The 26,058-nt window shown below is 45.4% G+C and overlaps 1 protein-coding gene across 9 annotated transcripts in view; it reads right to left on the bottom strand.

Annotated features, from left to right (window-relative positions):
- Nucleotides 1-26,058, bottom strand: part of ACACA (acetyl-CoA carboxylase alpha) — a 286,860-nt gene that overhangs the window by 36,115 nt on the left and 224,687 nt on the right. For all 9 annotated transcript variants that reach the window (XM_086360402.1, XM_086360403.1, XM_086360410.1 and 6 more), the window contains 4 exons: nt 25,637-25,747; nt 7,467-7,610; nt 6,751-6,871; nt 2,729-2,825 (listed from right to left, as the gene is read on the bottom strand). In XM_086360402.1, the coding sequence (XP_086216528.1) occupies nt 2,729-2,825; nt 6,751-6,871; nt 7,467-7,610; nt 25,637-25,747 (473 nt within the window). The remainder of the gene's footprint in view (nt 1-2,728; nt 2,826-6,750; nt 6,872-7,466; nt 7,611-25,636; nt 25,748-26,058) is intronic.

Below are 26,058 nucleotides of genomic sequence, written 5' to 3'. Positions count from 1 at the left end.
GACGTGACGGGAGAGTAGGTCTCACCATCGGGCATATGGATGGGGAGTCTGCAGGCGTGTTGTAGGATGATGAAAGATATACACCAAGTGTCGGGAGGTGGTTAAACAAGCCCTCAACTTCCTCTTCCACTGGAAAAGAGCGAGGGGCCAGGGATAACCTTCAGAAGTAACCTTGGTGGAACAGGTGATCTATATTGGAAGGATATATTTAATCTCCATGCTCTGTTAATTAAAAAAAAGTTCTTCAGGGGCTCAAAGCCCCTGCACCTGTACTTCGTGACACCCTCCCACACGTGGTCCTCATAAAGATTTCCTAGTAAAAATCAGGAAGGCAGAGAGAAAGTGGGTGAGTGCGAGCAAGTCTGCAAGGTACAGGGTGAGTCCTCACTCTGGAAAAAGTGATTCAATCTTCACCTTCTGAGCTGCATTCCTTGGGGTTGGGGCTGGAGCGGGTTATAGTCTCTCATTCCCCACGGCATCTCCATAACAAAGTTTTTTCCGTGGAGGATGCTCTTTGGTTGTCACACTGGCTATTGGAGATGGATTCCTGTCATCACAAGACGCCTGACAGGGGCCAGAGTGGGGACCACCCACCCCCTTGTCACTTGCCTGCACTGAATCAGAACCAAAAGCCCTCTAGACAACCAGACAACGAGCGGCAGGTACACAGGAGGGTTCAGAAATATTTCTGTTCACAATGATTAACAATCCAACTGGAAACTTGTAATTGCAAAAGCCACCCTAAATCGGTAACTTATAACTTATATATTAGGGCCCATGTGACCTAATAAAGAACATCTTTATCCGAGTATTACAGTTATTTATTGAACTTGAAAACAGCTCAGAACAACTTCTGTTTTCTATTATACTTCATATAAATTTTATCAGGCTAGCACATGAAGATGCTACATCTTGTTTTATAGTGTGTCCCTGGACAAGGTGCCATGGAATAATAAAAGACAATTTACAGCCAATAGCACACATATTCCAAACATACATACCAAAGATGAGTTTTGGCAGCACTTACAGTAACAATCCCAGAAGAGTACATTTATATTTATTTCTCGAAATGCCATTGCTTTAGAAAGAAGCTGGCTGCATTTGTGTTTTATATACTTGTGAGCATGTGTGTGTGGTTTGGAGTGAGAAGCCCAGAACTCATCAGATGGAAAGAAAGAGAGTCAGGGTGAGTGTTGCAATAAACAATGGCAGAGCTAACCGAAGCCAAGCTTGACTGATCTTGCTCGTGGAACAAGCCCTGTTCTTCCCATCGTAAGTGGGAAGCATTATTCTCTTATTTCCCACGGGAGGATCTTAAAGACATTAACAAAGGTTTGGTTTATCTGAGGCTTAAAATCAGGCATGTTTTTTACGGAGGGGAAAACTGAAGCAGAGTATAGTTGAGAGATGCTTTCTCAAAAAGTTGGTCCCAGTGTCCTTCAAAGACTCCCTATAGCAAACCAATAGGTCCCAAGTAGGGGGGCTCTCTCCCCAGTGGGACTTCTCTAGACACAAAGAATAATCCTCCTTGGGACTTGGAAGCCCGTGGTGAGGCAGAAGCCTGGGATGCCAGAAAAAAATGGGAACTAGTCCCTGGGAGCCGTGGCTTGGGCCAACTCCAGGCTGACTCTTATTCAGACCCACAGGGGAAGAGCCCGTCTGTGGGATTTGCCATCTGATGGCCCCTTGTCACTGGCAGCACGAGGTCTGCTGACCGGCTGGGCGGAAACAACCATAAAGCCTAGAATTATTTTCAAGGCTGGAATCTAAATCTCCCCCCGACGTGGCATGCTTGAGAATCTGGAGCAGGTGCCACTTTTCACCAAGATAAGGGAAACTGATTGCCCCCGAGAGGCAGGTGAGCTCCAGATGTGGGTCCCCAGGGCGGCATGTCTCCGTGGCGTGGGGCCAGATTAAGATCAGCCTTGGCAGGTGCTCGTTACAGCAAGCGGCGCAGATTATTCCGTGCAGGGCTCGCTGTTGAGTGAAGCACTTCTTAGAGTGGGTATTAAAATTTAATAGAAACTTCGATTCCCCACTTGAAAAATAGAGGTATTCCTGCAAACTATTCCAGCTTATTTTACTCCTGTTTCAGGTCAACTCTTTTTTTTTTTTTGTAATTCAAATCTGATGATAAGCCAGTCTAGTGCATTTGTTACTAGAATAATCTCGATGCCCTGAAGGAACTTCTTCCGGTTACACCGATCTTTCAGGGGGGTCACATAGAGAAGTAGATGAGTCTGATTCACTGGGAACCTACTTTGAAAAGAAAATGTTTTTTGAAGGTCATAGTGGGGGGTGTCTCTGGTGAGCTATGGCTATTGTGGTTGGGCTTTACGGCCCCAGAGAGCTTTGCTTGTGGCATTATGAAAAGGAAATGTCGTCAAAACCAGACTTCAGATTAAACGCGTCGCTGGAGTTACATGCTGAATGACCACTGGAAACCAGGGCTCCAGTCAGGCAGCCTCAGGCATGACTACAATCCAGTACTCTTAGAAAATTTAGCCAAAGAGAGCATTGATGGTAAAAACCTATATAGCCCTTTGCTATTGCTGCTGTTGTTCAGTCACTAACTCCTGTCCAGCTTTCTGCAACCCCATGGACAGTAGCTCACCAGGCTCCTCGGTCCTTCACTACGTTCTGGAGTGTGCTCAAATTCATGTCCACTGAGTCGGTGATGCTATCTAACCACCTCATCTTGTTGCTTCCAAAACAAAAGGGGTCTTACCTGGCTCTGCCAACCACCACAGTCTGTGCCCACGGTTGCATGATCTCTGAGAAAGAGCCATAGTCAAAAAATCCACTCAACCACTGACCTTTCTGGGCTACAGAAGGGAAAGCAAGGAAACAGAAAATAAAGATGATCAGTTCATTCAAAATACACCAGAACTGGCGAATGGAAGGGTGGATCTGAGGGGTTATTTGGGGGCGTCTGTTGTTGTTTTTAAACATATTATAGTAGATGGAAACATTAGGCAGCTCAATGTTCATCTGCCTTCAGACCTCATCTCCTATTTCATTTGCTAGTCTGAATAAAAAGAATCATTTATCAGCGAAAGCATCATTTATTGTTAAACGATGGGGTTCAGCTAGCAGAGTTTGCGTGCTTTTAAATAAATAACCTGGCTTCTTTCGCAAAACACCACAAACATTTGTCAAAAGTCAGCCGAGTCATTAAAGATGTTTTCAAAATGTCTATCTCTACTTCAAAACTTAGCTTACAATTTTGTTTGACTCCAATGATTTCCTTTTGTTTGCTGTTGTTATATCATTATAGCACAAACTGTATTCGTGTAATAGTCATGCTCTGCATTTGAAGGGGGGAAATAGGATTAAATTATTACAGGTAATATTTTAAAATTTGATTCCACTGATTTTCTTTCAATGGAAATATGAAGATAGGGAAATGATACGTATCAATATTAATGATCAGATGAGGACCCCAATTTGGGGAAGAGCTTCTCTGCTAGAAAAGATACACTTGCTTTATTTACCGCTGACCAGGACAGTCCTACTAAAAGAAAGGGCCATGCCCATATACTCTTAAAAGGTATCAGAAACAGGAGGGTCTGATCCTACACTTAATGGCATTACCCTCCCTTGTGCACGGGATTTCCTTCACTGGCAAGACAGTGACTGTCAACATCTTACTTTAAGAGAAACAACTTCTGTTCCACAGGTCTCCATGTTTGACCAAGGCCCCATCAAAGCCTCTGCAAACAGCTGTTTCCTAGCTGCCCTCTCAGCTCATCATTTCTCAGTGAGTCTTCTAATTTGAACGTGGCCCTCCGCCCCCTAAAAACCCAAGTCCAAAACCAATTAAAAGTGGAGATCCGAGCAAGCTAACCTCTGCTGACTTAAACAGGATGGAGAGTGTTTTATCAAGACTAAACTTGTAATTACTGTGTTCTACATCCCTTGCCTCTATGGCCCCCATGTAAAATGTGATCATCCATTTCAAAATTATCTCTCTATCGTGAGCCCAAAGCTGATCGTTTAGATTCTGGACTCGTGTTGGGCGTCAGTTTGAAGAATATCGTGGCACTATCTCCTCTAATAAATGACTTTAACTTTTCACCTAGAAGATATCTGCTTTAACTTATCACAGGGAATCATCTGCTTTCTTTAACGCTTCCACTAAATTAAAATCTGAAGTCACTCGATTTGGGAGCGAGTGTTAGCTGCACAGAGACAGCAGGATGAATTGCTAGGGAGTTGATGAAAAAATATTATCCCCAAACTAGAAAACTTAGTTTATCACAAATTCATTTGATTCTGCGGTTCTCATTAATAATAGCCAGGATAATGCCCCTCTACACATGCACACACACCTGTTCAACTCCTGAAAAAGGGTTCAGGATGAGGGTTCTAAACCAAACTTCTAAGTGCCTCAGGTTATCGAAGTTTTGTTAAAAAATAATTTTATCCATTTATTTATTTTTGGCTGTGCTGGGTCTTCACTGCTGCGTGGGCTGCTCTCTTGTTGCAGAGCATGCGCTCTAGGACATGTGGGCTCGTTAGCTGCCGCTCCCTGGGCTCTATCTAGAGCACAGGCTCAACAGTTGTGGTGCATGGGCCTGGTTGCTCTGAGGCATGTGGGATCATCCCAGACCAGGGATTGAACCCATGTCCCCTGCAGTGGAAGGTGGATTCTTTACCACTGAGCCACCAAGGAAGCCCAAGATACTGAAATTTTAACTTGTATGCTTGGATCATTTTATGGTTCTTACTTCAATAATAATGATTTGGAACTACAGAATTCATTTCAAAGTGGAAATATTTTTTCTTTAAAACCCCTCCTGCCTAATATGTTGGTTGATGGAGGGGAGTCATTGGAGGGCTACAGGTATTATAGGTGGGCTTTACTGGGCCCCCTCAAACAGCAGGTCATGTTCAGTTCATCAGTAGAACTTAGAAGCCACTTAACATGGCTCTAAATTATTCCTAGGAGAACACTCACTAGGTCTTGTTCTGATTTCTCCCAGAAAAGCCCTGCATTTTATGACTGATAAGATATCTTAGGCTCATGGCTCTTATTATAAGTTTTGGTATAAAAACGAGAGGTAGGGCAAAGATTACTATGATGATTCTTCTATGTCAGAAAAACTATTTAATTTTATTAAGATTAGCAAGAAAGGGCATTGACGACAACAGGTAAGGTTTTAAATTAAAGTCAACCCTGCTGCTGCTGCTGCTGCTGAGTCGCTTCAGTCGTGTCCGACTCTGTGCGACCCCACGGATGGCAGCCCAACAGGCTCCCCTGTCCCTGGGATTCTCCAGGCAAGAACACTGGAGTGGGGTGCCATTGCCTTCTCCAAAAGCCAACCCTACTCTGGTGATTTTTCTGTCTACAGTTAGGTTTCCGAATTGAGCCAAACTCCTAAGTATTACCTGTGTGACCTTGCCCAAATCACTTAACTTCTCTGAGCTTGTAAAACGGTCATCTCATTTTATCTCTGAGAAACAGAAAGTCCAAATAAGATAGTGTATATGGAAGTGCTTTACAGTCCCACCTAGCTTTTCCGGGGGTGCCCACATAGGATTACTAAGCTTTCCTTAGGAAGAATTATTTTTTTCTTTTTTAACTCTTTGGCTGCACAACATGGCATGGCGGATCTTAGTTCACCAACCAGGGATCCAACTCACGCGCCCTGCACTGGAAGCGCAAAGCCTTAACCACGGGGCTGCCGGGGAAGTCCCTGAATACCTCTTTCTCTTTCAGCAAAGTCACAATGACTTTTAAATTTAAGGAATTATCTTCTGCATTCCATTCTTTAAAATATAGCCCTTTGTAGGGGGGTGGGGGAGGGAACAGTTGAAAGAAACATGCAAAAAAGAACATTTTCCCAAAAAGCCTAAAAAGGTAGATTCAAAATGTAGCAGGAGGATTTGGGGCTTCACGAAAGAACTTCCTGCTAAATAAGGTTTGTTAAAATCGCCAAGTGGGCTAGCAAATGGGAATGTACATTTGCCTTCAGTGGAGTGACCTCTTTTTTCCCCTGTTGTTGCTTTTTAAGCTTGGTATAAAATAAGCCCCAAAACAGAGGGATATATTAGATAAATATAGAGGAAGGGCTTGTTCTAACTCAATATAGCTATCAAATTAAAAGTTCTGTCCTCCAACCAGGGAAAGACAGTAACTTCCCAGGTGGCACAGTGGGTATGAAGCCACCTGCTGATGCAGGGGACCTGGGTTCAATCCTTGGTCTGGGAAGATCCCCCACGCTGCAGAGCAACTAAACCCACGCACCATAACTAACAGAGTCCACTTACCGCAACGAGCGATCCCACGCGCCGCAATGAGGACCCGACAGAGCCGAATAAAGAAATACAGCTTCAAAAACGACCACAGAATAAATAAAACGTCTCTGTTTACACAGGCTAGATGCTCGAAGATTCTGGTCCTATCACTCTTTGACTTTATGGGTTATATTTAACTGTTTTAAAGGTTTTTGAGACCATTAAGTAATAAGGGCTCCAATAACAGAATAAAGAGAAGAAACGCACTAATGACTACAGTGCTTAGAACTGACTCAAGAGCTGATTTCATTCATTTTTCATTTGTTCTTGACGGATTTTCTACCTTTTTCTTCAGAGAGCTGTTGTTTTTCCAGATTTCCCTCATTCCCAGGTACTTCCGGGGCTCTGTTTTCTTTGTCACATGCTATTGTGCAGGAATTGGTTAGTGACGGAAGGGAACACTGAAAGCGTGAGGGCCAGGGTGCCACGGACCCTCTAAAATACACATACTTGGGTGAGGCCGGCCTGCCAGCATCCACCGAGGGTCATACGGCGCCTTCGTGGGCACAAACTCGATGACTCTGTCTATTGGATCCTTGGAATTCAGGAGAGGAACTGAACTGTATACACTCTAGAAGGCGATGGGAGGGAAAGAGCACAGCAGTCAGTGAACAACTCGTAACTCAGCAACAGTGACAGACAAAAAGAGCAGGACCCACATACGGAAGCACACCCGTTAGTCCCATCCATCAGCTGGAAGGGACCCCAATCGAGAGCCAGGCCCTGAGAAACAGGTACAGCTCGCAAGTCTCACGTGGGAGCCTGGTAGAAAGTGGGGCGATTGGACTCTTGACTTCAGTGCGCCCAGGCTCTCTGGGAAGTCCCCTAGAGGGGTGGACACCGATGACAAAGGGGAAAGCCCCACAATGAGAACGAAGCCTTAAGAAGCTAGGGTCTGAGCCCAGAAAGGACTCAAGGCTTCCCTGGCTGGATATCATCAGAAGGGGGCCTGACCCCTGAAATCCAAAGGTGTTTTTAAAGAAAGGTAGGAGGCAAAAGATGGCTTTAAGAAAAAAAAAAAAGAAATCAACAGCTTCTAGAGAATATTCTGTAAGAAAAAAATCCTTCTCCCATAAAGGAGTCCCACATGCTGAGGCAGTGAGCTGTGGTGAAAAGGCCGGGTTCTCCGGGCCTTTCGGTGCCGGCAGCAAGCGGGGAGGACTCACCTTCGGCATGTAAGACAGCCAGTGCAGGACGGTGAACACACCCTCGAAGTCGTCACAGACGGTGCTGTGCGTCACCCCATTGTTGTGCATGATCTGGATGCCCCCCAGCTGGTTGTTGGAGGTGTATACTTCCCTCCCGAGGACCTAGGGAAACAGGCCAGACAAAAGACGTTCATCCAGTCAGAGAGAAAGGCAAGGTCTGTCTCGTAACTGCCACTAAAATAGATTCTTTTTTCTGCAAGACAGAGTCTGGCCTCCGTGGGCTGTGTCGAGGGACTGTCTGGACCTTTGTCCTAAAAAGAAAACTCAGAAGACACAAAGGGCATTTTAGACAATCACATACTCTGCTGCAATTTAAACACCAGCAAGCCCCTCTCTATCAGCTGCCACAGACGCGTGGTGGCATCCTGGGCTCTGGGGGGAGACCACAGTGGTGGGTAACGCTGGGGCCCCGAGATGCAGGCCACGCCACGCTGCTGCCCGCAGACGCAGAAAGGGGAGTGCCTGGCTGCTGACACCCTCGAGCGACGAGTCTCAGTTAAACAGGAGCATCGAGAGGTTTGGACTCCTCGTTTTTTCCAAGGGTTACTTTTCCCCTTTATATTTGATGTTTCAAGTGAAATCCTGAAGCAACTCATGACACATACATGAAGCCTTGAGCCTAAAGTCCTCTTTGTGTGCTAGGCACAGGGCAGTGATTTATGCCCAAACCCACTTCTCCTGGGTCCTTTCCTCCCCAGGTTCCAGGGACTTCAGGGCCTCAATTCCCTGGTCTATCCACCCCTGGAGGAGTTTAACTCTTGTGAAGATGAAAGGCACCTGCGATTGGAAATCATAAAGTTACCTTTAAAAAAGAAAAAAAGAAGAAAGAACATTCTTCGACTCGGAAATTGTAGGGCTTCTGTTCCCCTTGAAGATTGGTTAATCATTTATTTTGGGGAGGGAGGTTTTCCGACCCAGCAGATGGAAGCTGGGCAGCCTGACCACGGACTCCTGCAAACTGCTGAGTGTGTAGTAATTGCCAGTCATCTACGGTAGCCCTGGAGAGCTCTTAACAGCTGTGGAGCCGCTTACTGTATGTTACCTTTTCTTTCTTTCCCCTTTCTCCTCCTCCTCCTCTGGAAAATAACCACAACACAAAATTTCTTCCTTACTTTTATTCATTTCCAGCCTCTGGGGGAGAACCTAATAAAGGAGAGACCAGTGAATTCTACCTGTATATTCCCATTTTGCCCCTTCCTGTTCAGAGCTGTGAGCGGGGCTGGGTCAGCCCCGGGATCAAGACCTGCCAAAGGCTGAGGAAGGGAGCAGCCAGAGCCATCACCTCTCTGGGACCCAGCTGGCCTGGGTTCCATTTAGCTTCAGCTACAAAGAGGAGAGGGGCAGACTTCCCAGGGGGCTCACTGGTAAAGAATCCGCCTGACAATGCAGCAGATGTAGGTTCTATCCCTGGGTGGGGAAGAACCCCTAGAGAAGGAAATCACAATCCACTCTAGTATTCTTGCCTGGAAAATTCCATGGACAGAGGAGCCTGGAGGGCTACAGTCTACGGGGTCGCAAAAGAATCAGACACTCACTTAGCAACTACACAGCAGAAGGAAAGGTGGAAGAGATTCTTCTCAAAGGAATATGGGAGGCAAAATGGCTCTCAGATTTCTGCTTTCCTTACTAGAGAAGCACAGAGACAAGCCTCCGCAGGCACCTCTGAGCTGAGCGACGGGCCTGGCAGCGCCTTTGAAGGAGCCCCCGGAAGCGGGGAGGCCGAATCTGACCACTGGGCTCCCATCCTCCGCCCGGTCTGCCTTTCATCTCAGCCCAGGCGCCGCGGCTCTATTCTCATTCTCCTGCTGTCTCTTTCCATTTGCCCTCTCCCTGACTGATACACTGATCTCTCGGTCACTTGGCTTTCTGCTCCACTGCGTCCATATTACTAATAACACCTCCGCCACGGCCAGTTTACCTCATGAAGGCAGGAGCACATCATTACAAAATAAACTCATAACTTTGACATTCTAGCAAATACACGCCGTTTGTTATTTTTATGGCTTTAGTCTTTCTAACAGGCAGAGGGCATTACATACCTGTTTCCTTTCTATCTTTAAATGTGTGCACACATGCACACTCGCACATGCACCAGGAAACAAGACAGAGCAAAAAAAAACAAAAAACAAACCCAACCCCCAGCAAATGTCCAGAGCAGTCAGACGACGGGGGACCCTGGTGGAGGCAGAAGCCCTGTCACTCAGGAGGCCGCGCTCCGATCTGGCTCTGGTTTTATGGACGTCATAAACCCGATGGCCCACAGCTGGTCCTTCTGGGACAGACTGCCTCTCTGCCAGAAGTCGTTCGGTGTGATCAGCAGTATTTTTAATTATTAAAATAAAATTGGAAAGGGGGAAAAGAAATAAAAAGGAGACACTGCACTGACCCTGAATATCTGATACCCAGAGAGTATGTCAGGGGCCCAGAATGCCTTGCTGCCTAGAAGCAAGAAAATAGCTAGGGCTATTTTGTACTCAGAAATGGTATTTCCTTTCCCATGAAACCCTGTCTCTAGGACTTGATAAGGTCCAACCACTTAGAGCCCCACGCCTCTCCCAAATCAGTAATGGCCCCATAGAGAACCAATCTCAGAAAAAGGGACTGAAACTGACGAAGAGATGCTTAGCTGTTCAAATACACCTTCCTCAGACATCTTTGCCCCCTCATTTCAAAGAGGAAGAGAGCCTCCAGAACTGGGTTCCTCCTGGAGGCTTCCTTGTCCACCCATTCCACCCCATATTCTTACATCTAATGGGAGTCAGATCTGGAAGGAGCTAATCACTTAGCATGTCTTCCCTTTACCAGTGGAAACTCAGGTTCTGACATCTTGGCATTGTTCTGAAAAGGCAGCAGTATTTCTACATTTCTTCTCCTCTGAGGAAGAAAACCAGGGCTTACTACAGCCAAGAACATCATCCTGGGCTAAAGAAATGTTTGCCATCTGAGAGGATTCATTGCATTTGGGAACTAAAGATAAAAATTATATGGCAGACAGAGTGTCCGAAGAGCTCCCTCTGGTCAGCCTTATCGCAGGAGGTAGGCGGTAGTGGGTGGGGGCAGGTGCAGAGGGGAAGGACACAAAAAAAATGAAGCCTGCTTCACTAACCACAAACAAATGCCAACAATCATGGCTACTTAACAACTGGGGAAGAGAAAGCAGGAGCCTCCAGTTCATCTTCAATGACTGTATGTGTGCAGCATGTACCAGGAGAATGGGGCGCACACAACAGCTCCTGACTGATACGGGTCGGGGCTGACTCAAGTGGTTTTAATGATTTTGGAATACTTCACAACAAAAGCTCCAACTGCAGAAGCTGAATCTGGGCGAAGACAAAACCCATTCTGCCCAACTCTGAAATGATGGCACTGGAGCAGTTACGTTAACCCTGATGAGCATCAGGAAGGCAGAGAAAAGGACCACCCAACCACTGTTACAGTCTTCAATCTGTTGCCCTACCAACCTTCTATGGCAAACCTGGAATACACAACCCTCATCAACATATCATTTTCATGAAGTAGGTGAGCTTCATTCATCAGTTTTTTTCAACTGGACATACCCATTCGTATATAGGTCATGCTGCTCGCCACATTCCATTTCCGAAATTATTCCTTGCACATTTTATACGACATGATACAAACTCTTGGTTTATCTGCCCAACAGCATCAATAACCACCTAAACATAGGAACCACTCAAAACAGGGGACTCTGCTGAGGCCCTACTTTGCCGCCTCCTCCCAAGTCTGAGTGGAGAGGCAGTGCCATGAAATACTAGGAACAGGCACCATCTCAGGTCCCCTGCTGAAGAGTGTCGATGCTGACAGAGCTGAATGAGGGCTCGGCCTGAAAGAGGATCTCCGTTCACTCCCCACATAAAATTAAGCCTTATCCAGCACTCAGTCATTCCAGCTGGCGGACCTGGGAATTCAGGGCACTGCCTCTAGCCAGTGATTAGCAGAACACCAATGTTAGAGGCTCCGTGAAAGATGCTGCAGAGCCTTTAGAAATTTTGAGGTGCACAGGCAGTACAGATGAATGCAGTCACACATACACACACACAGAGAGGCCTGCACCACTGCTGCTGCTGCTGCTTATCTAGAGACGCTGCAGACACCTCAGGTTTACCCCGGCTGACAGGCAATGAAAACAGTCTAATATACCGCCTGCTCTCGCCCTTAAATCCCTTTTTGGAGATCAAGATAAACTCGTTTCTTCCCTTCCCCAGTGCTCCAGACGTTTGAGTGAAGTGGCAGAGTATTGTGAGGTTTTGTGCAAATGAAATCACTGTGTAATACTGAATGAGTGTAGTATTTACTTGTCAGGATATTCGTCAGCACCCGGGCTTTGAGCCTTCCGAGTTTCATAGATGCAACTTTAGCTCAAATTTTTTCAAAAAAAATTGCTTTTGTCCTGATATATACATATTTTATCAGGCCCCTCAGATTTATAAGCAAATATTTGCAATTGTGTGCTGCAGATGTGAGAAACAATGATGCATATCGATGCATAAAAAATAAAAATTCTGCTGCTGTTTTCTCCCACTTTATCGAACCTTTTCCCCTTTAAACATTCCTGGTGGATCTAAGAATTTGGCTATGCACGTGGAGTCCATCCTCTTTCTCATGAGAGTATTTCCACTCTTAAGAGGATTTCAGGAGGGGTTTTGTAAATTTCCTGAGCAACTGTCATCACTGGATTTCCTCCATGATTTTAGACATTAAAGTCCCTCTGGGATCTATTGGGTTATTGATAAAGGTTTGGTTAAGGCAGAAAGGGAGAGAGAGATGAGAAAGAAAAAGTGGGAAGAAGTGTTAAAATAGGGACAAAGGAAAGGAGAAAGGATGAGAGAGAGGAGAAGGGAGGGGGAGTGAAAAGAGGAAGGGGAAGAAAAAAATGTAATAGCTCATCTACTCCTGGTGCTAACACCCTCCTCCTTGACCTGAGAGGACTACATTTTTAAAAGCTGACAAGTAATTCAATCTCCAATTAACAATTTTAAGTGCTGCAGCACATATTACTGTGTAAATGTTTCTCCAGGAATACATCCAAGGGTGAACGGAATTAAACCTCTAGGGAGACAGGACCAGTGCCCGTGAGACCAAGAATATTTGGGGGTTCCAAAATATAGTCCCTTTATACAGAGACCCAGGGTTGCAAATTCCTCCCCTGCTTTGTTGCCGCTATTATCACTGGCAAACCGCAGAGCTGGTTGGCAGCTGGCAGGCTGGGGCTAGACAAGGGACGCAGCGACACACTGGCGGCACAGGATGGGAAGCCTCTGAGCCATGGCTGGGTTCAATGCCACCCACTGCAAGACCCAAAATCTCTCTATGTGTGTGTGCGTGTTCAGTCTTGTCCAACTCTTTGCGACCCCAATGCACTGTCCGTGGAATTTTCCTGGCAAGAATACTGGAGTGGGTTGCCGTTTCCTTCTCCAGGGGACTCTGGCGTCTCCTGCATTGGCAGGTAGATTCTTTACCACTGCGCCACCTGGGAAGCCCAAAAATCTCTTTATAAGTGGTCAGGTTTGCTGATGGATAAACTGGAGCAAAGGGACTGTGCTACCAGTGGTAGGAAGGATATTTACGGGACTTCCCTCGTGGTCCCATGGTTAAGAATCCGCCTGCCAATGCAGGGGACACAGACTGGATCACTGGCCCAGGAACTAGGGTCCCACATGCCACAACCGAGCCTGTGAGCCACAACGACTGGAGTCAGGGCTTTGTAACAAGAGAAGCCACTGCGATGAGAAGCCAGCGCACCACAGCGAGAGAGAGGTCGCGTGTAGCAACGGAAACCCAGTGCAGTCAAAAAAAGGTAAATGTTTTAAAAAAGAAAAGATATTTATGCAAAAAGAAACTGAGATACAGGGAGAATAGAGGAATGAGGTAGATGGCAGGAGGAGGAACTGGGGTAGAGAGGAACCTCATGAAAGTTTACTTGTCAAACGTACGAGAAAAAGGCATAGACTTCCAGAGTCAAAACTGATGCCAGAGGAAATCACTCATCTCAGGGATCCACCAACTGCTCATTTAGCTGCAGACTTGAACACACTGACAATAAATTATTTCCAAATACAGAAGAAAAATGTAAAAGTCTGGTCTACTGACATATAATTCACATATAGTGAAACTGTCCAATTTTAGGTGTACAATTCTATGAAATCTGACATCACATAGGTGTATAACCACCACCCACAATTGCCCCAAAAGTTTTCATCAGCCCCCAAAGTGTTCTCATTTCCTTTGTAATCAAGTCCCTTCTCCCACCCGTTGGATGGATCCTTGTGTCTCAACAACGCTGCCCGTTCTAGAATGCTATGCGTCTAGCTTCTTTCAGTAGCATTATGCATCCAAGAGGCATTGACGCTGACACAGGTGGCAGCTCCTTTTTTACTGCAGATAGTATTCCATGTTATGGAGATACTACCACCTGTCCATCTGCTTGCTGTTAGCTGACATTTGGGCTGTCTCCAGTGTCAGGCAACTATGAATAAAGCTGCTGTACATTCCCATACAGGTTTTTGTATCAATGTACGTTTTCGTTTCTGTTGAGTAAGACTGCTAGCAAAAGGAGAAGAGGGCACCCGAGGATGATATGGTTAGATAACACCACGGACTCAACGGACGCGAATCTGAGTCAGCTCCGGCAGACAGGGAAGGACGGCGAAGCCTGGCCCGCTGTGATCCACGGGGTCACAAAGAGCAGGATACGACTTAGAGACTGAACAGCAGGATTGCTAGGATACACTGGAAGTGGGTAACTTTTTTAAAAGAAAGCTAGACTTTTTCTAGGTGAATGTACCATTTTGCAGTCCCACCAACACATGTGAGATTTCTAGTTGTTTTGCATCCTCACCAACATTTAGTATGTCAACTTAAATTTATATTAGTAGGGTCTAACTGTGGTTTTAATTTGTGTCTCCCTAATGACTAATACGGAGAAGGCAATGGCACCCCACTCCAGTACTCTTGCCTGGAAAATCCCATGGGTGGAGGAGCCTGGTGGGCTGCAGTCCATGGGGTCACTAAGAGTCAGACACAACTGAGCGACTTCACTTTCATTTTTCACTTTCATGCATTGGAGGAGGAAATGGCAACCCACTCCAGTGTTCTTGCCTGGAGAATCCCAGGGACGGGGGAGCCTGGTGGGCTGCTATCTATGGGGTCGCACAGAGTCGGACACGACTGAAGCAACTTAGCAGCAGCAGCAGCAATGACTAACAGATAAATATCTTTTTATGTGCTTATTTACCCATCTTTATACCTTTGGTGAAAGGTCTGTTCAAATTTCTTACCCATTTAAAAAGTTACTGGGTTGTTTCCTATTATTGAGTTGTGAGAACTCTTCATATATATATATATATATATATATATTTTTTTTTTTTTTCCAGTCACCTCCCAGTGGTTTTTCTGACTAGGTATGGGAAATGAGGTCAGTACTGGAAGGCAGCTGGCTGTGTGACTGCCTCTGCCCACCAGTGGAGAGGCACAGAGTTTGGTGCCTGCTGTGACCTGGCTTCTTGGGGAGTAACACCGACCTTTCATCTCTTCAGCCTTTCTGTTTGTGTTTTCTCATCTACATCTGGTGGGCGGCAATTTAGTGTTTTCCTCTTAAAACACGTGAAAAGCCTGTTACTGTCGTGTTACAACAGGCACACAATAAATGCCGGTGAACTGCCATCAATCTCACCGTTCTATAAAAACTCAGCCCTGGTTGGTATTTTCAGCAAGCTGAACGACTATAAGCAATAGAAGCCTTTCCTATTAGTGCTAATATGTGTTGGGGCTTCCTTAAGCAAAACGAGGGGTTTGGTTTTCCTCTCCTTTTAGTTTTCCCCAGTGGAGATACTGGGTTTTTCTTTCAAAATTCTTTACCTGGGCTAGAATTAAGCTAGTAACTCTATATACTATAAAGTCATATTACATTAGGGTTGCTCTACTGAGCTGCATAAACCTGCTTTATCTGTTGAGAAGACATTTTATCAAAGGGTTAGATAGAAAATGAAGATACCCACAAGTTGATGATATGTTCCAACGGTCTTGACTTCCCATATTTGCATATTATGCTCTTGGTTAAATTCGGATGAGTTCCTTTCCTAAATAAACACTGATTTCTCACTTTCTCTTATGTGCAAACTATTTTAAAAGGCTTAAATTCCAGACTCTAAGACATTTAAACTATTAGGACCCAGTCAAGAATCAACCAGAAAAACTTGACGCCTGGGCATGGTAATTTGTTATCAATCTAAACTGCTCTTAAAGCTTCTCCTTTCATAATTCAACATTCCTGACGGTGGACGTTTGCTGATTAGACTGGGTGAAGGCGGCCACTCTGAGTGAGAGGGGACACAGCCAGATCTGGATCCACGCACAGGGGACATTCCCGAGAATGATGAACAGTCAGGAGTCAGGTTTCTAAACAGTCTCGTTTCCTGCGTCTTTATCATATTCACACAGCAGTCTGTGCACAGCCAGGGACCAGGTCTGTCTTCGCCCCAGAAGACTGAAGCCCTTGCATTTCTAATCTACCAACGTGTGCAGTTCTTGCACTTTTAATTTATGAGTGTTTGGGGGGGAACTCTCTGACTTGGGAACATATTGGCTCGGTCTAATGCTTGGAGATTATTAAACTCGGAGCTATGCTCCACTATCAAGTCTACAGATCTTTTATTTAGAAGATATGGTGCTCTAAATGCACAAAGAGCTCCCTGTCACCTTCACATTAAAGCCCCTAGTGCCTGGTAAATGGAATTATATAGCTGTCATCTCCTTTCCCCAAAGTTTTAAGAGTACAATGGGCTCATTTTTTCACACTCCATCCCAGCTTCAGAACTAAGAGACCTACTTTGTATTGATTTAAGGTCTCAGAAATAAATAAACCTGCTTCACCGCTGTGATTCACAACAAATTCATGATACACTATTGCATGATATATTTCAAGCTCTGGCCCTGGCTCTCTTTTTCCTCTGGTGAGTGATGGGGGAGGTGGGAGGTAGTGGGGAGCTGCAGAGCTGACAGCCGGATGGTTATTGGAGATGGCTGCTGACTGCAAATCCAAGAACAGACACTGCTGGAGGAGTATGGGAATTTTTTTTTTAAACTGGGGGGCAGGGGTGAGAAGCTAATTTACTTGGGTTTCAGGCAGGGGTTGGGGGGAGAAGAAAGGTTAAGGGGAGAGGAGAGGGAGAGACACAACAGCAGAGCTTCAACTGAACACTAATTTGCAAAGACAGAGCAATGAACATGGCTGGAAAGAAGTGAAGAAAACCCAGCACAAGGAGGCATAACATCTAAATGACTGGGAAGATGAAGAGCTGAGCTGCTCTGCTGAGGGCACCAGTCCTTGGGGGGCACTTAGCCTGAGTTCAGGGACGATGTTTATGACAGGCAGAACATGTACAGATCCTACACACCCCAGAACCTGTGAAGTGGAGGCATCTCTTGATTCCAAGACTCAGGGTGCATCCAGTCCTGGGGGCTGGATAGGATGCTCTGGAGAGAGGGCAGACATAGAGCAGAGGTCACATGTATGTGTGAGCCAGAGATTGCTCCCTGAGCTGAGTGGGTGAGAAATTAGCATCTTGGTTTGTGTGCCCAGAGGGCTTCAGAGTCCCTCAGTCTACATCACCCTACTGATTTCTGAAACAAGTCCCACTAAACTAATTTTAACAAGTACCTGAATATATAGCTCTCAAAAAGACCTATCTTTGGACTTCCCTGGTGACCCAGTGGTTGCAAATCCACTGCCAGTGCAGGCGACACAGGTTCGATCCCTGGTCTGGGAAGATCCACATGCTGCGAGGAGCAACTAAGACCAAGAGCCTCAACTCCTGAAGCCCGTGTGCAGAGAGCCAGCGCTCAGCAATAAGAGCAGCCACCGCGATGAGGAGCCCGCGCACCGCAGCTGGAGAGGGGCCCCCACTCTCAACAACTGGAGAAACCCCACGTGCAGCAACGAAGACCCAGTGCAGCAAAAAATAATAAAAAAGACCCTATCTTCCAGCCCTGTATCACGACCTTGACTTTTGACAAGGTGGGTGATGAGAAGGTATAAAAGCCTGGGCGGACAGCATGCAGCAGATCCCTAAAGTTCTAGAGAGTACTATTTCCAAGTGGTGAGTTTTAGCTGTTCCTCCAGTAATTAAAACTCATTTCATATTTTCAGCTGGCTGGAATGTTATGAATCCAATTTCTTTGCTATCTTTGAAGAGCATTTTCATCTTCACTACGTTTGTTCTTGAGACAAGACTGGACTTTGAAAGCGAAAATACATGGGAAAGAGTTTGGTTCTGTTCAGTTCTACAACAGGCCAGAGCATCAAACTGGGAGTCACTTTGTTAATTTTGAACTACTATTTAAGAGGAATTAGTTTGTCTGTATAGAGAAACAGACTAGGAAGAACTTCATACAGATTAAACGGATTGGCTTAAAGAGTACTGAGTTGCCCTTCAGTCGAGTTTTTCAAGCATCACTGAATGACTATTTGGTAATGGAGTTACAGCAGAAATTCAAACAGTTGGGCAGTGGGACTCTGAAGGATCCTTCCGCTTCCAGTAATAATTCTAGGACCACTTGTTCTCATCATGAACTACATCACTACCATCACCACCTGATACTTAACTCTTCTGTAATATGGAAAAAAAAAATTAAACTGTTATGCTCTACAACTCCCATTCCTAACCTTGCTAATACATAGTAATTTTATAGATTACTAGTATGTAATCGCACTAACACAGAATTCTCTCACATGTAGTCACTTTTTTAGACTCCCCACCAGTGCTCCAATCTATTCTCTCCCTGCCCCAACCTAACACAACTCCCGGGCTACAAGTCAAGACACATCTTCATAGCGTAAGAGAGTACTAGAAATTAAAAAGAATTTAAGATTCAGAGACCCTCTGGTCTTCACCTTAAGATAGGAAATGTATTTTACATAGAGGAAAGTGAGCCCCAAAGAGACAAGAGCCCAAAGTTGCTTTGGGCTAGTTGCTTTGCTAGTACATGGCAAGGAGAGGAATAATTAAAAAAATTTTATTTGCTTTTTCTTAGAAAAAAAAATCTGAGGGACTTCCCTGGTGATGGTTAAGAATCTGCCTTGCAATGCAGTGGGGTCCATCCCTGGTTGGGGAACTAAGATCTCATGTGCCGAAGAGCAACTAAGCCCATGCATCGCAACTTAGAGGGTCCAAACTCTGCCAACGAAAATCTTGTGTGCTCCAACCAAGATCCCATGCAGCCAAATAAATAATAAATACATAATTGTTTTAAAATCTAAAGGCTGTGATGGGCTTCGCAGGTGGTGCTAGTGGTAAAAAACCCATCTGCCAATGCAGAAGACATGAGACACAGGTTCAATCCCTGGGTTGGGAAGATCCCCTGGAGGAGGGCATGGCAACCCACTCCAGTATTCTTCCCTGGAGAATCCCATGGACAGAGGAGCCTGGAGGGCTACAGTCCATGGGGGTCACAAAGAGGGTCACAAAGAGTTGGACATAACTGAGTGACTAACATCAAAGGCTTTGAAACTTCAAAAAGTTTTAGCATGTTTATAATAGGCTATTGAACATGATCATTCCCAAGTCTCAATGCCCAGGCAGAGCCTCAGAACTCTAGAAGCTCCAGAGTGATGCTTGTGTGGGCTCTCCCATCCTGAGTGTCTAGGCCACCATGCCCATGCGGGCTCTCTTAGAGGGTCAGAGGCCGTGGACCCCTGAATGACAATTCCACCAGAGAGTGGGGATCAGACTGCCTGCTGATGACCTCAGCGCACTCATGGCGTCAAACAGCCCTGCTCACAGTTTCCTCCCAGACCCGAGGAATACTGGGTGAGAAACTAAACAACTCCCCAGATGGGGTCAGGTGGCCCCTATTTTACGTGTGCGCAGGGGGAAAGGCCTGAAAACCAAGGGGATGGGCAACCTTTTCTGAGAGCTCATTCCTCATGCTAAAGAGAGACTGATTCCGAGAGGAAGCTCACATACCCTCTTTAGAAAGGAGACTGATCCCATCTGGAGCTTCGGAGAACAGGGCCTGTCTGTTGTGAAAATAGGTAGTTAGGGACTTTTAAAAATGCAAATTGCTGGACTGATCCTTAGAGTGATTATGGGCTATTGTACCAACAAGTCCTTGGGGACCTGCGCAGACATATGACTGACACATATACTACCCTATCAGGGCCGGACATGGTGCCTCTAGCGTTAATGGCTTTCCAAAGTGTGTGATTGTCTTCAGATAACATCTATGGGGAAAGTCAATATGTGGATGTACTGCCACAGTGAGGACTGACATCTAACATTTTCTTAAAGGAATCTTTGCCTTCCAAGGGTCAGAAAGTAGAGAGGATGTTGTGTTTGTATTTCACTTCCACGTCTCAGATAAAGAGCTGCACTGAGACAGGCCCCTAAATGCATCTTAGGGAAGACAACAACACTACCAGTGAATTACCTGTATTAACTCATTTAATCCTCACAAGGGTCTGTTACAAGCCCTGTTTTATGGTTAACACTACTGTGACTTGGAAGGGTTAAGTACTTTGTTCAAGGTCGCTCCACTCACAGTTGGCAGAGCCTGGATTCAAACCTGGCCAGTCTATTTCTCTTTTTTTTTTGGTTTCACCATGAGGCTTGTGGGATCTTAGTCCCCTGACCAGGGATGGAACCCCTACTCCCTGCATTGGGAGCTCTGAGCCTTAACCACTGCACCTCCAGGGAAGTCCCCAGTCGGCCTCTTTAAGTTACGTGACAGTTACAAGGCAGCCAGAGCTGAAGAACCATCCCTTCCTTTCTCAAGCCCCATGGCTGACTCACATCGTGCATGAGAGTGTCATGGGCAAGGACAGAGAATGCACAGTGCAGGCTCCCGGTGCTACAAGCTCCTGGGAGGAGCTCTGATACTGTACCCCAAAGAGTCACGTTTCACGTGGTACAGACAAACAAATACATGTATTTGGAAACTGAGATCCAGTGTGGGCCTGATACCAAGTTTCAAAAGCAAGATTAGCAGAATTAACAGGCTTAACACATAGCCCTAGTCACACTCATCATATAATTTATTTTTTCTTGGCAGATCCATTGGTACCAGGGACCTGGTCTCTCTAAAGGGAATGAGATTATTGGATATCTTTTCCCCCTTAATGCAGAAGCTTTAAAATGCTTTAGCATAAGAAAATCATACATCACCTCTTGAATGAATCTATAATCCACCTATCAGACCACTGGCACATGCCTTACCTCCAGAGACAATTATTGTCCAGAGGACAAGTCATAAACTGCAATTCTGATTTCTTGGTATAAAGAGAGAGCTTTTACCATATCTGGGCAGTGGATGAGAACTGGCAGGCTCTAGTCTATATCCCTTATATTTCTAGGTCCTCCCAGCCTACCGACCTCTTGACGTCACAGTAAACAGAACAGAGCAAAGAGTGGAAGGAGAGGAAGTGGATCTGAAAGTCACTGCAAACGTCCAATGTCGCCTTGACTTAGGAGTTTATGGCTCTACAAATTGTCACAGCCCATTAAGGGTCTCTGTTTCCAGTTTCCCAAGCACACAAGCTGCTGCCTTTGCGAAGCCAGCCTGACTCCCTTCTGGCAGGCAGTCTTCCATGTCCATCGAGTCCGTCCTTAGCTCTCAGTGAGGAATTCTGAAGGATCTGCCCGCCCACTGCCTACTGTTTGAAGAACTGGAAACCCATGATCCACTACCTTGAGTGACATGAGAGAGCAGGCCCTTAGGAGCTTCTCTTACTTATGTTATCACTCGCATGACATTTGGACAAAAAGTAAAATGACCACTGGGACGTCCCTGATGGTCTAGTGGCTGAGAGTCCGCCTGCCAATGCAGGGAACACAGGTTCGGTCCCAGGTCCAGGAAGATCCCACATGCCGAGGAGTAACGAAGCCACAACTACTGAGCCCACACACTGCAACTACTGAAGCCCTCTTGCCTAGAGCCAGTGCTCCGCGAAAGAGAAGCCACCACAATGAGAAGCTCCAGCCCCACAGCGAGGAGTAGCCCCCGTGTGCTGCAACTAGAGAAGGCCCACGCGGCAATGAAGACCCAGTGCAGCTTAAAGTAAAATAAATAATTAAAAAATAAAATAAAATGATCACACTACTTTCTCTTCTCAGGCCTTGTGGACACTGAGCCCAGGGAACTGAGCGCACCTTAAATGAAACTCAGGGACGTGGAGGTTCATGTTCTGCTGCTAGTTCTAGTCTCTGTCGGTGGAACGAATAGACAAAGGTATTCTTCTACCTTCTGCTGTTTCTGTCTTCCCATCTGTAAAATGGCCCTCATGCCACCAGCCCACCCAGAAAGTTACAAGGAGCCACACAGATGCTCTTAAGTTTCAAATAAAGTTATCCAGGCTGCCCCTATCACCAGCCCATCGCCTTGAGTTCAAATGTCAACTCTGTTTTTGCGACGCTTAAGAAAACTGGATCCTGTATCTCTCCTCACCTGTGTAATATTCTGAATATTTCACACATAACTACAGGCAGCAAAGAACATGGCATTCAAGGAACGAGGATATACAAATACTCAGATGACAAGAACCGGGGATCAAAGCACACATGTGGGGAGCACTGTCTGGTCTTGGTAAACAAAAGACAGAATGGCAGAGGACGGAGCCCCTAAAAAAGACATGTAAGTGAACAGTGAGATCACTGACAGGAAGACACAGGAAACCCTGGGGATGGTCATGTTTTACATGCAGGTGACCACTGCCGGCTACAAAAAGAAATCCTTTAAAAGTAAGCGTCTTTGGAAGAGAGAGGTAGGAAGGGCTAAACTAATTAAAACCGGGTTGGCTAACGATGGGCAACACCACGTGGGTGCTGAGATGGAGTGCAGCCATAAAAGCTTGACGCAGACACGCAGTGTATTAAGTTGGGAATGTGTGTCTTTCCAGCTTCGTTTCTATTAAAGGAACAAACAATTTACATGTGGCTGCGTTACAGAAGTGTGATATGTGGAGTGTCAACCCTTTCTCTTCACACCCAACTGTGTTCAGTCAAAGGAAAGACGGGGTGGAGGGGGGCGGGGAGGGGGAGGAGAAGAGCGAGGAGACAGAAAGTTTTTAAAAAAATCTCTGCCTCAGCAAAAGTTTTCATTAAAATTTTAGACAAATGATCCCTGTGTCCTTCTCCCTTGCTGCCTGGGGCTCCATGCTATTTCTATGCAAATAACAACCTCGTGGTTTATATCTTATTATTTCCACCGGAGCTGCAGCGACATGACCTGAGACGTGTAAGAGGTGGGGGGGGGGGGCGGTGGGGGGGAGGTGGAGTTAGAAAGGAGAGAGAAAAAGAGAGAAGAGGAGAGAGAGAGATGAAGTGGGTGTTCACTCAAGTGTGAAAAAAATACTGTCAGGAGTGCGCGTCAAGAACAAAAAAAAAAATCGCAGGGATAACGTGTTTATTTCAGTACCACCCCCACCCCCACCCCACCCCCCCTCTGCAATCCAGCACCTTTTAAAATTCATTGGGCATCCGGCGATCATGCACAATCCATCTGCTTTCACTTTATCATTTGCATTTCATGCCTCCTGGCTTTTGATGTGCTGATACTTTGATGCAGTCAGGAGACGCGCATTATCATTATTTCAATTTTCAAAGGGGTCAACGGGATCGGCACTTGCACACACAGATTTTTTTTTTCCCTACAACCTCTGTATGCTCCCCCCACCCTTCTGACTCTTTGCCCTAATGTTTAACGTAAAGGATGAAGACTCAGAAAGGTAGGGGTCAAATGTTTACAGTCTAAAGGCTGGCGTCCACCACCTACATTTACACAGGTACACGCGTATGACAGGCTAGATGGTCAGGGCTTGGGGAGGCTCTACGGGGTTTCAGACACACACAAAGACTTTCTCACACATGGAGACTCAGGGAAGCACACAGAGAGGGATCCAGACACAAAGAGACAGAGACTAGCGCCCAGGCAGGAAGAGACACGCACTCAAAGTGACCTGGACACACGCCCAGCGGATGCGAGACACAGATTCCTATAGAAGAAAAGGCAGACTGTGTAGAGCGACAGCGGTGCACACAAAGACAGGATGTGCACAGGCAGGAAGGCGGAGGAGGCAGCCGGAGTATGTGGCTCCCGTCTAGTCCCCTTCTTCATACTTGAGAGGCACAGGGGCAGACAGGACATTTTAATGAATTTGCATGAAATCGAGGGTCTGCCAGCTCCATGGCTCCATGTAAGAGGACAGTGAAGCAGTCAGGGCAGGGTTAGGTAACCCCTATAACTGATCACTCCGTTCAGCTACAAATGATCATATCCTTCTGGAAATGAGCATTGTAGGGTAAGTTACAGCTGCAGCTTCACTGTCTCTTCCCTACAACTAGACTTTAACCAGCAGCCCTGCAGGCTAAGAGGAAGATGAATATAATGAATTTGATCACAGCAATTTAACCAGATTTTAAGAAAACAAAACAAAACCGATAATGCTTTCTTTGTAGCATGATTGAAATTCAACTACCAAGCTTTCAGGAAAAAACAAACAAAACCCCCGGCAGCAGTGACAATAACACAACAATGACAACACCTCTGCCTTTTGGAATAGTCTTGCTATCAGGGAAAAAATAAGAAACTCAGTGTGACAAGACACTTTAGAAATTAGCTCTTTGCTCAGGTAGAGGAACATTACAGAAATGTAGGTGTCTTCGTTACCTTGGATCCTCACAGATAATGGTACGTACAGTTCTCTTCAGCATGCATCAATATCTCATTCTAAGAAAAAGGATCCAAAAGAACAACTTTTTTTTAAAACGTAAGACTCTCAGCCAGTTTCATTCAGAGCAATAACCTCCCTCAGTAGAGACAGTTCACAATCTTTATGTCCAGGCTACTCTCTAAAGAAAGAGCAGGACATCCAAGCCGGCCTCTGTGAGCACCGCTCTGCTTTCCTTGGAGAGAAAGGCAAACCCAGAGAAGGATGCAGAGTTCACACGGGTGCAGAGAGCAAGCTTATCACCTCACACCATTCTCATTTCTGGCGTTCCCCCAAAGGTAACTGGACTGATGGCAGTGTCAACTTATTCTAAATGGGGATGATAGGCTGGGACACTGAATTCCAATCCTTCTTCTTGAAAGTCAAGGCTGGATTAAAAAAAAAAAAAAAGTTTGTGCAAGTCTAATAAACAACTAACTTAGCACACGTGTAATTCCGCAAGTTCGGTCCCCAAACCATATTGAGAGAGGAAAAGGTAACTGCAACAGCAGTGCAGGCCAATGCTTTGTGCCGAGTTCTAGATGCTTTTACCTGTGTTTCCTCATTTAAAGGTGGAAATTATTACTCATCTTTGACGGATAAAGAAAGATGAGAGGTTATGTGAGCTGTATGAGGTCAGTCAGCCAGCCTTAGACTATTACATATTCTTAGCTTTGGAGAGAAAATAATTTTCCTATGCCTGCAAAGAAGGGGGAACTACATGGTCCTTTGTATATGCAGTTATTCTTAGGTACTGAGGTCACTGTAAGAGTGAAAGCTATATATTTTTTCCCCTCTGTGGAAAACCACTATGAACTTGGATTGAACAGGCACAAGCATTTCTTTGGAAGGGACAGTAAATGTCCATGTCACATTCTTTTCTTAGCAATCCATCCATGCATCCATCCACCCACTTTCCATTCAACATTGACCAAGTACTTCCTTACCTATAAGGGACCATATCTTAAGTGCTCCTCTTCAGAGATGCTTTCACAAATTTCTCAAAACTTTAAAACCTGACACCCTTGCCATGTTCAGAGGATGTTTCATAGGTATAAATCTCACATTGCTTGCTCACAGATGAGAAAAAGGGAGGGAGGGCAGAACAGATGCAGTCAATCTGATCTTTCTAGAAAGACATCAGAATGTAAACTTTTTGCAGCAGGAGTTATATATGGTTTGTTTATTAACATATACACAGGGCTTGGAATAGTGTCAGGCACATAGTAGGTACTCATAACACTCATTATGTCAAATGAATGAATAGGCAGAAAAGATGGAGAGAGGAGGAGAGAGAGCCTGAGGAATGTGTGGGCTGAATATCTTCCCTGACCAATCAAGACCTGGAATTAAGAATTCACAACAGTCTTTGAAAAGCTTCACACACTTCTCCCAAACTCTAGAAACTTACTTTGTTGAGGGCCCCAGCTCCTGTCAGGATTAAGTGAGAATTTTCGACCTGGATGGTTCTCTGTCCCAGTCGGACGAGGTAAGCCCCAATCCCAATGGCCCTGCATGTAACCTTAAAAAAAGAATAAATTCGATGTGTCACATATTTATGTTCCCTCCCAAGCTGTAAGAATTAAGCTATAGGTATAAAAAAAATTCACATTAACAGAAGCTAGGTGTGTGTTTTTTTTTTTTTTAAGGAAATCTGTTTGGTTAAATGACAATACAAAAACACAATTTCCTGGTTAAAGCCAAGAAGGTAACATAATTCATTCAATGATTCAAGTAACAGTTAAAGGGTCTCAGAGCCTTTACTTCTCTTACACTTCTGCCTGTTCCACAGATGTGTGGCATCCACACTAGAGGTATGAAAAAGGAAACTAG

Source organism: Bos grunniens, chromosome 19 (genome assembly GCF_055505025.1).
Source record: "Bos grunniens cultivar Pamir isolate PY7600 chromosome 19, Bosgru_T2T1.0, whole genome shotgun sequence".
NCBI classification, from domain to species: Eukaryota; Metazoa; Chordata; class Mammalia; order Artiodactyla; family Bovidae; genus Bos; species Bos grunniens.
Note: the sequence above shows the minus strand (reverse complement) of the source record. Positions and strands in the feature narration are given on the sequence as shown.